This window comes from Oncorhynchus keta, chromosome 28 (assembly GCF_023373465.1).
Source record: "Oncorhynchus keta strain PuntledgeMale-10-30-2019 chromosome 28, Oket_V2, whole genome shotgun sequence".
Classification (NCBI taxonomy): domain Eukaryota; kingdom Metazoa; phylum Chordata; class Actinopteri; order Salmoniformes; family Salmonidae; genus Oncorhynchus; species Oncorhynchus keta.
The window spans coordinates 73907573-73922618 of NC_068448.1; the positions used below are offsets into that span (position 1 = coordinate 73907573).

Consider the following 15046-nt stretch of genomic DNA (forward strand, 5'->3'; position numbering starts at 1 on the left):
GGCGAATACTGACTGAAATAAAGTAAACTAGCCAGGCAGCTAAAACATCAGTGAACTGTCAAGTTTATAAAGTGAGACAGACCATGTAGGAAAATAACTGTGTTTTAGCCACACTCGTTCGTGACATAATTTGGCTTGCTAATAGTTGTCCATTTTGATAACTAAACGTTAACAGTTTGATAGCCCGTTGGTGCTTGTTACCAAAGCATGCCAGGGTAAGTGTCAATCCCAATTTCACAGGCTAAATCAGGAGTCTTTACCTGCTGAATAATCGCATTGTCAGGCTCCGTGAGCTGTAAGAGAATCTGCTCTAGTTCCCCAGACATCTTGGCGCTTCCAAAATCTCAGTGTTTCTGAGATGTTATTATTCAAAATGATGCGCAAACTGTCACGCTAAAACATGACCCTTTGACAGGCATAAACTGGTGAGAACGGTCTGAATGGTCAAATTATAGCCAGTTTGCTAACTCGACTAATATGTCCACAAATTATCTGTAGCTAGTTAGCAACTCTGCTAGCTATTAGCGTATCAAAACATATCTATGGATAATCTTCTCCTCCGCCGATTTATAGGAACCTCAATATAGGCGACGGTTGGGTTTCGAATCCCAGTCGGGTGCGTTCTATCACAACGCCACGCGGCACAGAACCAACCCAGGGAGTTCCACGTGAACAGCCTCGTTAAAAGGGCCACATTCTGGAAAGCCGTTTTGAAAAGTCAAATAACACTATTTGATGTGTCAAAACAACTCTATTTGACGTCCCAAATAACACTATTTGATGTGTCAAAACAACTCTATTTGACGTCCCAAATAACACTATTTGACGTATCAAATAAGCTTGTTTGACCACCCAGGAATTGAATATGACTGCACGTCACATAATTTAACGAATTCATACATTTAAAAAAATGTTTACTAGTTATTACACATTGATTACACTATCACAAAGATGACATGTTTAATTGGAAAGAAAAACTAATATCAATTAATAACAGATTGGGACTGTGGAAAGTAAGGCGACTATCTTTTAGTGGGAAGGTGCTAGTGCTGAAGGCGGACATTCTGCCTTCATTACTTCACCTTGCCTATGTGTTTCCCATGCCGGTGTCCCTAAGAAAAACTTTCATACGGGTACTGTTTAATTTCTTTTGGGGGGGATATGAGTACATCCGTAGAGATCGGATGTACCAGCCTATAGAGGATTTCCCTCATATTCCTCTCAAGCTAGATGCGTTGTTCTACTCAAACCTTTGTTGTCTTTTGTCGTCTTCTGTACACAAATGTCACATTTTAATCAAATTCTGGCTGTCTGTACCGTTAAGATTCATGGTATACACTGAGGTTTATCCAGAGTGCATTTTGGCATATGTATATATTTTTATTTATAGAATTGTTTGTTTTGTTTTTGGAGATTGTTAGAGGCATGTTAATCTTGAATATAGGCCAATAATACTGGTCAGGTTCTGCAGAACAGCACTTTTTTTTAGGAGTTTTGATATTCTTATATTGTTACGGTACCTTTTGATACTGTTTGTAAGTATCCATGTTATGTACAACGTTATGCACTAAATTTGTAATTGTATTTTAATGTGAAATGAAAATAAAAATGATTTTTCACAACAAACAAAAAAATCACTCGTATTTAATATGTCACAACGATTCGATACGTATGCTAAAGTTGAATCGAGCACCTACAGTGCTGGTCATAAAAAGAGCTAGCTGGCTCATGGATGCAAATTATGTTCTTCCCCAAAAGCATAGCAAAAACAACAATCTGTTTCAGTAGCTATATAGTTAGCTAGCTAGTTCTTATTTGATTAATGGTCAGACCCATTATGTGAAGCTAGCCACAATAAGGATTAACCACAATAGTGGACTTTTGCAGTTAGCCTCTAAAATAAAATTGTCATTGACAGTGATGCAAATAAAATACAAATAGTAGAATTATGCCATAATTGAATAGCTCATGCTAAACGAGGTTGGAGTATTATATAAAATCAACAAAAAACTATTTGACAAAAATCTTTTGAAATCACACTGGATTTATTAAACGTTAGAATTGCATTGGGGCCAAACTTATTTCACTGCACAGCCTTACCTATGGATTGTATATCAATGACATGGGGTATCAGTCTCCTCAGTGACACCCAGAGAACATTACTGTCGTAGCTCTTATTGTGGGACTCTGAAAAAACTGTGAATTGAGCCACATTTAATGTCAACCTATGTGTATTAAACACTATTCCAGGGTAAAAACAATACTGTGACGATGTTTTGGAGTCTGGTAACTCTGAGGAGGACGTTGTGAAAATATTTATTGGGTATTGAGCAGACTGATACACCATTTTATTGATCCTCAACCCTTAGGTAAAGCTGTACAGTGCAATATGAATGTCAATACACACAATAGGCTGACTGGGGAAGTGATTTCACAGTCCTGCAATAAGAGCTACAACACTAATATTTGCGTAAACTCTTCACAGTTGTGTTCTGTGGGTGTCACCAAGTAGGCTGATATCCCATTTCATTGCTTCACATTCCAACCTTGTTTAACCTTATCTAGTCTAAATATGGCATGATTATATAATTAAATAAGGCAAACCGCAAATCCCACCATTGTGCCAAATCCTTATTGTGGCTAGCTTCACAACCCGGTCCCGGTCCTAGCTGGCTGCTTATAACGTTAACTTTGGGAAACAGGGTTTAGCAGCTGGCGAGCTATTTATTTTAATGAACTGAAGTTTAATGTCAATAGGCAAACAACAAGCGACTACCTTGCTAATACTTACAAGGATTCCTAAATCATTGCTAAGAATAATGAAAATAACTGCAGTTTCTACTGGTCATTGTTTTCAGGCGGGTTGTATTGGTGTAAGCTAGGTACCAAGCTGAAGCGAGCTAGCTACCCCAGAAGTTGCAGTCCAACACAACATTCTACAATTAAACTGTTATTTGTCAAATTATGAGATTATTTAACGTGTCAAATAGTGTTATTTGACGTGTACCTTTTTTGACACGCAAAGACCCAAACGGTGTTCCATATCACATTGAAATACACATCAACATCAGCTTTACAAGTGTAGAGCGCCTGTTTTGGGGCGAAAATGATCCATATTGTTTGTGAACAAACTACCGTAGAATATTCTTGATTGAGTGCGTGTCTAATTCTACACGTTTTCAATTTGTAAAAACTTTGTTGTAGTTAAGCATGTCTCAATTGACATGCATAGTAGTATGAGGTGACAATTCACACCTTTTAATAAAGGTCACAAAAGAGACACGGACACTAAAGAAATCGAGGAGTTTGCAGGTTTACCCAATTTGAACGTGTTCCAACTACTGTCCCACTTGTCATTACATTTACATTTAAGTCATTTAGCAGACGAGCGACTTACAAATTGGTGCATTCACCTTATGACATCCAGTGGAACAGCCACTTTACAATAGTGCATCTAAATCTTTTAAGGGGCGGGGGGTGAGAAGGATTACTTTATCCTATCCTAGGTATTCCTTAAAGAGGTGGGGTTTCAGGTGTCTCCGGAAGGTGGTGATTGACTCCGCTGTCCTGGCGTCGTGAGGGAGTTTGTTCCACCATTGGGGGCCAGAGCAGCGAACAGTTTTGACTGGGCTGAGCGGGAACTGTACTTCCTCAGTGGTAGGGAGGCGAGCAGGCCAGAGGTGGATGAACGCAGTGCCCTTGTTTGGGTGTAGGGCCTGATCAGAGCCTGGAGGTACTGAGGTGCCGTTCCCCTCACAGCTCCATAGGCAAGCACCATGGTCTTGTAGCGGATGCGAGCTTCAACTGGAAGCCAGTGGAGAGAGCGGAGGAGCGGGGTGACGTGAGAGAACTTGGGAAGGTTGAACACCAGACGGGCTGCGGCGTTCTGGATGAGTTGTAGGGGTTTAATGGCACAGGCAGGGAGCCCAGCCAACAGCGAGTTGCAGTAATCCAGACGGGAGATGACAAGTGCCTGGATTAGGACCTGCGCCGCTTCCTGTGTGAGGCAGGGTCGTACTCTGCGGATGTTGTAGAGCATGAACCTACAGGAACGGGCCACCGCCTTGATGTTAGTTGAGAACGACAGGGTGTTGTCCAGGATCACGCCAAGGTTCTTAGCGCTCTGGGAGGAGGACACAATGGAGTTGTCAACCGTGATGGCGAGATCATGGAACGGGCAGTCCTTCCCGGGAGGAAGAGCAGCTCCGTCTTGCCGAGGTTCAGCTTGAGGTGGTGATCCGTCATCCACACTGATATGTCTGCCAGACATGCAGAGATGCGATTCGCCACCTGGTCATCAGAAGGGGAAAGGAGAAGATTAATTGTGTGTCGTCTGCATAGCAATGATAGGAGAGACGTAGCCAGCGGTCAGGGATGAGTTGATGAGCGAGGTGAGGTAAGGGAGAAGGTCTCCGGAAATGGTCTAGAGAAGAGAGGAGGATATGTCATATGTAGTAACACAAATCCTACAATTCGCTGGCTTTGACTGGCATGGAATAGCTGGTTGACGTGGTGTGCTAGGATTGGCTAACAGCCCCTGTCAGCTTCATCTTCTGCTCAGCGGGAAGTGACTTCATGACGACCTCGAATTCCTTGGAGTGACGCTGAGCGACGTCTCGGAGCAGCATGACCAGGGTGTTCTGGGTTTCTGGAAGACAAAGACCTACGTTGTTATAACATTGTTAGAACGTTAAGACAACATTTCTACACAACAAGGTGAGGAAACCTGTCAGGATTTAAAGCTCTCGCCTGTGTCAAGATCCTTGGTTCCCAGGACGTGGCTGGAAGCAGATACTATTGGCTTAATTTGACTCAGGACCTGAGGAGACAACATAAATACTAATATACAAACAGATGGGTATGTAACAGCACAATCAGATTAGTCAACATTATGGAAGAACACCACTGAAGATCAGCGTACCAGTGCAGGGTTCTGAGAGTAGAGCATGGCCAAGCAGCTGTACACAGTCTTATTCTCCTCCATGTCCTCCTTCAGAGGGAGGCGAGCCAGGAGGGCAGGGAACACCTATGACAGGCAGAGTTAGCTAAGTGAGCCTATGGTTTAGTGGCTTCCTCCCCTTCCCTGAAAACACAGGCTAGGGAATTTGCATTCACCTGTCCATTTATTTAGTGAGATGGGGAAAGGAGACAAGGGATGACGCCACGTGAGAGAGACTTTTGACATATACCTCAGTTTAAGGACAAGAGGGCTCACTGGAGGGTGAATCTAGGCCAGGGCATCCATTTTATAACTGGTGACTTTACCTTGCTCTTGAGACGAATGAGAAAAGCAATGCAGGACAGAGCCTTCACACGCAGGGAGTCAGTCAGTGTCTTGTCTGCACTGACCTGAGACACACATACACACATTTCATTGTCAATAAGACAAACCATCACTTTTCCTACAATGGCATGTAAGCAAAAAGTAATTAGAAATATTTTTAGAAGCTCCTTGTTCTCACCTCCAAGCAGAAGTGGACAATTTCAGTGATGTGTGGGACCATGATGGACACCTCACTCTCCATCAGCTCATCGAACACCTCCATGGCCTCACTGGCCTGATCCTGGTCAACACATAGAAACAGTCTAATAACACCTCCCTGGCCTCACTGGCCTGATCCTGGTCAACACATAGAAACAGTCTAATAACACCTCCATGGCCTCACTGGCCTGATCCTGATCAACACATAGAAACAGTCTAATAACACCTCCATGGCCTCACTGGCCTGATCAACACATAGAATAACTCCAATCAAGGGACAATAGTGTTTTTCAACAGTCATCCCTGAAGACTGGTGCAGTCACCAGTGGTGCTTAGTGGGGGCTGACATATTGAACTATTCCCTACCTGGTCTGCCTTGATGAGGTGTCTGAGAGCAATGATCAGTGTTGGGATGAGGGAGCGCATTAGGTTCTGAAAGACAAGACACTTCATTTCAACACAGCAACGAAGGAAACTGGTAGACTAAAACCTCTGTTCACTCCAAAAGGACATCAAATAGATAAGATTGTGGCCTCACCATCTCTTCTGTGCCCGTGTAGGCAGTCATAGCGGTGAGGGTGAGGATGCTGTAGTACATGGCTGTGGGGTTGTCCAGGTCTTGCAGCACGGTGCCAAACAGCTGCAGCAGTTGGCGATAGTGGGGCTTGAAGGGCTCATTGGACTCCACCACTTTGCTGAGCAAGAGTAGACCCACCTGAGGGAGACATTTTGATCAATGCATATTCTGACCAATCAGTGAGCAACCATCAAGAGCGCCGGTCAAATCCACGTAAAGCCCAACCTCTCGATGTTCACGTTGTCAGGACAAGCCAACTGAAGCCATCCTTTTATATCCCGTGAATTACAACAAAGATGTTGCAGTTTTTTAGTTCTATCTAAAGAAGCTGATACCTGTCTGTCCATTGGTATGTTGCTCTTGGTGGACTGGTTGAGGAGTGTGAATAGAGCAGGCCAGCGGTCTGGCGTCTCGTGTTTGACCATCACTGCGCTGAGCTGCGAGAGGGAGTGGCGTACTGTGTGTCTGGAAACAGAGACAGGGGTTATTGTCAAGTTCAGATGTAACAAGTTTCATCGGTGTGTATGGATGAGTTAGTGGTTATGGTCCGATATAGGTTATAGCTATCTGTTTGATAATCCACTGATATTCTAATAAATCGCGTTTTCCACCTCAAAATGAAATGTGTGACTGTGTGTTTTTATGTAAAGGATCAAATATGCTTACTCTGTCTCCTGCTGGAAGGCTTGCAGGACCACTGCTTTCAAACTATGAAGCAAAAAAACATCTCAAATACAATAGAAATGTTTAAAAAATAATGCTCAGTGGGAATTCATTCAACAGTCCAAATACAGAGGACTTGAAAATGACTGATTGGGGGGGGGGGGATTGGACAACAAAGGGCAGCCAACCTCTCTCTGTGATCAGGGCTAATCTTCTTCCAATGCTTCTTCACTCTCATCCGCAACATTACTGCAGCTGACTGGCGGATCTGATGACAGGGGGGAGCAACAATTCATTCACTGGTGAGAGTCAGCGATAAGCCACACAAAGATAACTCATGTAAGGCCCTGGGTTCAACACATCTGGTATCTTCACACAGATGATAGGTGTTAGTGTAACTCATGTGTCACCTACATACCTGCGAGTTCTGGGACCCAGTCATGACAGCACACAACGCTGGGATGATGGCTGGGTCTTTAAAAGCCAGCTTCAGCTGGGCGGTGGCCTGTAGGAGGAAAAACATGTTGGATATGGCGAATACTGACTGAAATAAAGTAAACTAGCCAGGCAGCTAAAACATCAGTGAACTGTCAAGTTTATAAAGTGAGACAGACCATGTAGGAAAATAACTGTGTTTTAGCCACACTCGTTCGTGACATAATTTGGCTTGCTAATAGTTGTCCATTTTGATAACTAAACGTTAACAGTTTGATAGCCCGTTGGTGCTTGTTACCAAAGCATGCCAGGGTAAGTGTCAATCCCAATTTCACAGGCTAAATCAGGAGTCTTTACCTGCTGAATAATCGCATTGTCAGGCTCCGTGAGCTGTAAGAGAATCTGCTCTAGTTCCCCAGACATCTTGGCGCTTCCAAAATCTCAGTGTTTCTGAGATGTTATTATTCAAAATGATGCGCAAACTGTCACGCTAAAACATGACCCTTTTGACAGGCATAAACTGGTGAGAACGGTCTGAATGGTCAAATTATAGCCAGTTTGCTAACTCGACTAATATGTCCACAAATTATCTGTAGCTAGTTAGCAACTCTGCTAGCTATTAGCGTATCAAAACATATCTATGGATAATCTTCTCCTCCGCCGATTTATAGGAACCTCAATATAGGCGACGGTTGGGTTTCGAATCCCAGTCGGGTGCGTTCTATCACAACGCCACGCGGCACAGAACCAACCCAGGGAGTTCCACGTGAACAGCCTCGTTAAAAGGGCCACATTCTGGAAAGCCGTTTTGAAAGAAAAAAAAAGATACAAGTCAAATAACACTATTTGATGTGTCAAAACAACTCTATTTGACGTCCCAAATAACACTATTTGACGTATCAAATAAGCTTGTTTGACCACCCAGGAATTGAATATGACTGCACGTCACATAATTTAACGAATTCATACATTTAAAAAAATGTTTACTAGTTATTACACATTGATTACACTATCACAAAGATGACATGTTTAATTGGAAAGAAAAACTAATATCAATTAATAACAGATTGGGACTGTGGAAAGTAAGGCGACTATCTTTTAGTGGGAAGGTGCTAGTGCTGAAGGCGGACATTCTGCCTTCATTACTTCACCTTGCCTATGTGTTTCCCATGCCGGTGTCCCTAAGAAAAACTTTCATACGGGTACTGTTTAATTTCTTTTGGGGGGGATATGAGTACATCCGTAGAGATCGGATGTACCAGCCTATAGAGGATTTCCCTCATATTCCTCTCAAGCTAGATGCGTTGTTCTACTCAAACCTTTGTTGTCTTTTGTCGTCTTCTGTACACAAATGTCACATTTTAATCAAATTCTGGCTGTCTGTACCGTTAAGATTCATGGAATACACTGAGGTTTATCCAGAGTGCATTTTGGCATATGTATATATTTTTATTTATAGAATTGTTTGTTTTGTTTTTGGAGATTGTTAGAGGCATGTTCATCTTGAATATAGGCCAATAATACTGGTCAGGTTCTGCAGAACAGCACTTTTTTTTTTTTAGGAGTTTTGATATTCTTATATTGTTACGGTACCTTTTGATACTGTTTGTAAGTATCCATGTTATGTACAACGTTATGCACTAAATTTGTAATTGTATTTTAATGTGAAATGAAAATAAAAATTATTTTTCACAACAAAAAAAAAAATCACTCGTATTTAATATGTCACAACGATTCGATACGTATGCTAAAGTTGAATCGAGCACCTACAGTGCTGGTCATAAAAAGAGCTAGCTGGCTCATGGATGCAAACTATGTTCTTCCCCAAAAGCATAGCAAAAACAACAATCTGTTTCAGTAGCTATATAGTTAGCTAGCTAGTTCTTATTTGATTAATGGTCAGACCCATTATGTGAAGCTAGCCACAATAAGGATTAACCACAATAGTGGACTTTTGCAGTTAGCCTCTAAAATAAAATTGTCATTGACAGTGATGCAAATAAAATACAAATAGTAGAATTATGCCATAATTGAATAGCTCATGCTAAACGAGGTTGGAGTATTATATAAAATCAACAAAAAACTATTTGACAAAAATCTTTTGAAATCACACTGGATTTATTAAACGTTAGAATTGCATTGGGGCCAAACTTATTTCACTGCACAGCCTTACCTATGGATTGTATATCAATGACATGGGGTATCAGTCTCCTCAGTGACACCCAGAGAACATTACTGTCGTAGCTCTTATTGTGGGACTCTGAAAAAACTGTGAATTGAGCCACATTTAATGTCAACCTATGTGTGTATTAAACACTATTCCAGGGTAAAAACAATACTGTGACGATGTTTTGGAGTCTGATAACTCTGAGGAGGACGTTGTGAAAATATTTATTGGGTATTGAGTAGACTGATACCCCATTTTATTGATCCTCAACCCTTAGGTAAAGCTGTACAGTGCAATATGAATGTCAATACACACAATAGGCTGACTGGGGAAGTGATTTCACAGTCCTGCAATAAGAGCTACAACACTAATATTTGCGTAAACTCTTCACAGTTGTGTTCTGTGGGTGTCACCAAGTAGGCTGATATCCCATTTCATTGCTTCACATTCCAACCTTGTTTAACCTTATCTAGTCTAAATATGGCATGATTATATAATTAAATAAGGCAAACCGCAAATCCCACCATTGTGCCAAATCCTTATTGTGGCTTGCTTCACAACCCGGTCCCGGTCCTAGCTGGCTGCTTATAACGTTAACTTTGGGAAACAGGGTTTAGCAGCTGGCGAGCTATTTATTTTAATGAACTGAAGTTTAATGTCAATAGGCAAACAACAAGCGACTACCTTGCTAATACTTACAAGGATTCCTAAATCATTGCTAAGAATAATGAAAATAACTGCAGTTTCTACTGGTCATTGTTTTCAGGCGGGTTGTATTGGTGTAAGCTAGGTACCAAGCTGAAGCGAGCTAGCTACCCCAGAAGTTGCAGTCCAACACAACATTCTACAATTAAACTGTTATTTGTCAAATTATGAGATTATTTAACGTGTCAAATAGTGTTATTTGACGTGTACCTTTTTTTGACACGCAAAGACCCAAACGGTGTTCCATATCACATTGAAATACACATCAACATCAGCTTTACAAGTGTAGAGCGCCTGTTTTGGGGCGAAAATGATCCATATTGTTTGTGAACAAACTACCGTAGAATATTCTTGATTGAGTGCGTGTCTAATTCTACACGTTTTCAATTTGTAAAAACGTTGTTGTAGTTAAGCATGTCTCAATTGACATGCATAGTAGTATGAGGTGACAATTCACACCTTTTAATAAAGGTCACAAAAGAGACACGGACACTAAAGAAATCGAGGAGTTTGCAGGTTTACCCAATTTGAACGTGTTCCAACTACTGTCCCACTTGTCATTACATTTACATTTACATTTAAGTCATTTAGCAGACGAGCGACTTACAAATTGGTGCATTCACCTTATGACATCCAGTGGAACAGCCACTTTACAATAGTGCATCTAAATCTTTTAAGGGGCGGGGGGGGGTGAGAAGGATTACTTTATCCTATCCTAGGTATTCCTTAAAGAGGTGGGGTTTCAGGTGTCTCCGGAAGGTGGTGATTGACTCCGCTGTCCTGGCGTCGTGAGGGAGTTTGATCCACCATTGGGGGGCCAGAGAAGCGAACAGTTTTGACTGGGCTGAGCGGGAACTGTACTTCCTCAGTGGTAGGGAGGCGAGCAGGCCAGAGGTGGATGAACGCAGTGCCCTTGTTTGGGTGTAAGGCCTGATCAGAGCCTGGAGGTACTGAGGTGCCGTTCCCCTCACAGCTCCGTAGGCAAGCACCATGGTCTTGTAGCGGATGCGAGCTTCAACTGGAAGCCAGTGGAGAGAGCGGAGGGACGTGAGAGAACTTGGGAAGGTTGAACACCAGACGGGCTGCGGCGTTCTGGATGAGTTGTAGGGTTTAATGGCACAGGCAGGGAGCCCAGCCAACAGCGAGTTGCAGTAATCCAGACGGGAGATGACAAGTGCCTGGATTAGGACCTGCGCCGCTTCCTGTGTGAGGCAGGGTCGTACTCTGCGGATGTTGTAGAGCATGAACCTACAGGAACGGGCCACCGCCTTGATGTTAGTTGAGAACGACAGGGTGTTGTCCAGGATCACGCCAAGGTTCTTAGCGCTCTGGGAGGAGGACACAATGGAGTTGTCAACCGTGATGGCGAGATCATGGAACGGGCAGTCCTTCCCCGGGAGGAAGAGCAGCTCCGTCTTGCCGAGGTTCAGCTTGAGGTGGTGATCCGTCATCCACACTGATATGTCTGCCAGACATGCAGAGATGCGATTCGCCACCTGGTCATCAGAAGGGGGAAAGGAGAAGATTAATTGTGTGTCGTCTGCATAGCAATGATAGGAGAGACGTAGCCAGCGGTCAGGGATGAGTTGATGAGCGAGGTGAGGTAAGGGAGAAGGTCTCCGGAAATGGTCTGGAGAAGAGAGGAGGGGATATGTCATATGTAGTAACACAAATCCTACAATTCACTGGCTTTGACTGGCATGGAATAGCTGGTTGACGTGGTGTGCTAGGATTGGCTAACAGCCCCTGTCAGCTTCATCTTCTGCTCAGCGGGAAGTGACTTCATGACGACCTCGAATTCCTTGGAGTGACGCTGAGCGACGTCTCGGAGCAGCATGACCAGGGTGTTCTGGGTTTCTGGAAGACAAAGACCTACGTTGTTATAACATTGTTAGAACGTTAAGACAACATTTCTACACAACAAGGTGAGGAAACCTGTCAGGATTTAAAGCTCTCGCCTGTGTCAAGATCCTTGGTTCCCAGGACGTGGCTGGAAGCAGATACTATTGGCTTAATTTGACTCAGGACCTGAGGAGACAACATAAATACTAATATACAAACAGATGGGTATGTAACAGCACAATCAGATTAGTCAACATTATGGAAGAACACCACTGAAGATCAGCGTACCAGTGCAGGGTTCTGAGAGTAGAGCATGGCCAAGCAGCTGTACACAGTCTTATTCTCCTCCATGTCCTCCTTCAGAGGGAGGCGAGCCAGGAGGGCAGGGAACACCTATGACAGGCAGAGTTAGCTAAGTGAGCCTATGGTTTAGTGGCTTCCTCCCCTTCCCTGAAAACACAGGCTAGGGAATTTGCATTCACCTGTCCATTTATTTAGTGAGATGGGGAAAGGAGACAAGGGATGACGCCACGTGAGAGAGACTTTTGACATATACCTCAGTTTAAGGACAAGAGGGCTCACTGGAGGGTGAATCTAGGCCAGGGCATCCATTTTATAACTGGTGACTTTACCTTGCTCTTGAGACGAATGAGAAAAGCAATGCAGGACAGAGCCTTCACACGCAGGGAGTCAGTCAGTGTCTTGTCTGCACTGACCTGAGACACATACACACATTTCATTGTCAATAAGACAAACCATCACTTTTCCTACAATGGCATGTAAGCAAAAAGTAATTAGAAATATTTTTAGAAGCTCCTTGTTCTCACCTCCAAGCAGAAGTGGACAATTTCAGTGATGTGTGGGACCATGATGGACACCTCACTCTCCATCAGCTCATCGAACACCTCCATGGCCTCCATGGCCTCACTGGCCTGATCCTGATCAACACATAGAAACAGTCTAATAACACCTCCATGGCCTCACTGGCCTGATCCTGATCAACACATAGAAACAGTCTAATAACACCTCCATGGCCTCACTGGCCTGATCAACACATAGAATAACTCCAATCAAGGGACAATAGTGTTTTTCAACAGTCATCCCTGAAGACTGGTGCAGTCACCAGTGGTGCTTAGTGGGGGCTGACATATTGAACTATTCCCTACCTGGTCTGCCTTGATGAGGTGTCTGAGAGCAATGATCAGTGTTGGGATGAGGGAGCGCATTAGGTTCTGAAAGACAAGACACTTCATTTCAACACAGCAACGAAGGAAACTGGTAGACTAAAACCTCTGTTCACTCCAAAAGGACATCAAATAGATAAGATTGTGGCCTCACCATCTCTTCTGTGCCCGTGTAGGCAGTCATAGCGGTGAGGGTGAGGATGCTGTAGTACATGGCTGTGGGGTTGTCCAGGTCTTGCAGCACGGTGCCAAACAGCTGCAGCAGTTGGCGATAGTGGGGCTTGAAGGGCTCCGGATTGGACTCCACCACTTTGCTGAGCAAGAGTAGACCCACCTGAGGGAGACATTTTGATCAATGCATATTCTGACCAATCAGTGAGCAACCATCAAGAGCGCCGGTCAAATCCACGTAAAGCCCAACCTCTCGATGTTCACGTTGTCAGGACAAGCCAACTGAAGCCATCCTTTTATATCCCGTGAATTACAACAAAGATGTTGCAGTTTTTTAGTTCTATCTAAAGAAGCTGATACCTGTCTGTCCATTGGGTTGTTGCTCTTGGTGGACTGGTTGAGGAGTGTGAATAGAGCAGGCCAGCGGTCTGGCGTCTCGTGTTTGACCATCACTGCGCTGAGCTGCGAGAGGGAGTGGCGTACTGTGTGTCTGGAAACAGAGACAGGGGTTATTGTCAAGTTCAGATGTAACAAGTTTCATCGGTGTGTATGGATGCGTTAGTGGTTATGGTCCGATATAGGTTATAGCTATCTGTTTGATAATCCACTGATATTCTAATAAATCGCGTTTTCCACCTCAAAATAAAATGTGTGACTGTGTGTTTTTATGTAAAGGATCAAATATGCTTACTCTGTCTCCTGCTGGAAGGCTTGCAGGACCACTGCTTTCAAACTATGAAGCAAAAAAAACATCTCAAATACAATAGAAATGTTTAAAAAATAATGCTCAGTGGGAATTCATTCAACAGTCCAAATACAGAGGACTTGAAAATGACTGATTGGGGGGGAGGGATTGGACAACAAAGGGCAGCCAACCTCTCTCTGTGATCAGGGCTAATCTTCTTCCAATGCTTCTTCACTCTCATCCGCAACATTACTGCAGCTGACTGGCGGATCTGATGACAGGGGGGAGCAACAATTCATTCACTGGTGAGAGTCAGCGATAAGCCACACAAAGATAACTCATGTAAGGCCCTGGGTTCAACACATCTGGTATCTTCACACAGATGATAGGTGTTAGTGTAACTCATGTGTCACCTACATACCTGCGAGTTCTGGGACCCAGTCATGACAGCACACAACGCTGGGATGATGGCTGGGTCTTTAAAAGCCAGCTTCAGCTGGGCGGTGGCCTGTAGGGGGAAAAACATGTTGGATATGGCGAATACTGACTGAAATAAAGTAAACTAGCCAGGCAGCTAAAACATCAGTGAACTGTCAAGTTTATAAAGTGAGACAGACCATGTAGGAAAATAACTGTGTTTTAGCCACACTCATTCGTGACATAATTTGGTACACAGTACACAATATTGCCATAAACCCCCGAGTTGCCTTATTGCTATTATAAACTGGTTACAAAAGTAATTAGAAACAGTAAACAAGTACCTGTGGTATAAGGTGTGATATACGACAGCTTTCAGCCAATCAGCATTCCAACAACCCGGTTTATAATAAGTATTTCTCCCTTCATTGGTGCAGCAAAACCAAACGTTCACACAATCCGATTTTAACCTTTTAACAATCAAAATCAAAAAGTTCTACCCACAAACTGCTGAGAATAGATAGGCTTCAGTCACATTTGCCATAACATGCAGTTACATTTGTCTGTGTTGTTTTGGGCATCTACAAAGGATGCTAAATGAAAGTAAAATAAAAAATAGCCCTATGATTTATATATTAAATGCATTTAGAATAAAAAAGCATTTAGGATACATCTTCTATTCACTTGCCTGCCCTCCCCCCCCCAACAAGCCTCCCAC

General features: G+C 43.3%; 1 protein-coding gene across 28 annotated transcripts in view; it reads right to left on the bottom strand.

The window, feature by feature from the left end:
• The window catches only part of ipo4 (importin 4), a 29450-nt gene that overhangs the window by 12673 nt on the left and 1731 nt on the right, over positions 1 to 15046 (bottom strand). The window contains exons 2-10 of one of the 28 annotated variants that reach the window (XM_052483900.1): positions 14333 to 14419; positions 14103 to 14182; positions 13918 to 13959; positions 13587 to 13716; positions 13210 to 13389; positions 13038 to 13103; positions 12842 to 12865; positions 12699 to 12776; positions 5266 to 5349 (exon numbers count right to left, since the gene is read on the bottom strand). In XM_052483900.1, coding sequence (XP_052339860.1) covers positions 5266 to 5349; positions 12699 to 12776; positions 12842 to 12865; positions 13038 to 13103; positions 13210 to 13389; positions 13587 to 13716; positions 13918 to 13959; positions 14103 to 14182; positions 14333 to 14419 — 771 coding nt within the window. Of the gene's footprint in view, positions 1 to 260; positions 3501 to 5265; positions 5350 to 5462; positions 5565 to 5848; positions 5915 to 6394; positions 6525 to 6725; positions 6768 to 6910; positions 6991 to 7140; positions 7228 to 7514; positions 9106 to 12503; positions 12588 to 12698; positions 12777 to 12841; positions 12866 to 13037; positions 13104 to 13209; positions 13390 to 13586; positions 13717 to 13917; positions 13960 to 14102; positions 14183 to 14332; positions 14420 to 15046 lie in introns of those variants that run through there. The other 27 variants (XM_052483901.1, XM_052483890.1, XM_052483888.1 and 24 more) reach the window with 27 other exon arrangements.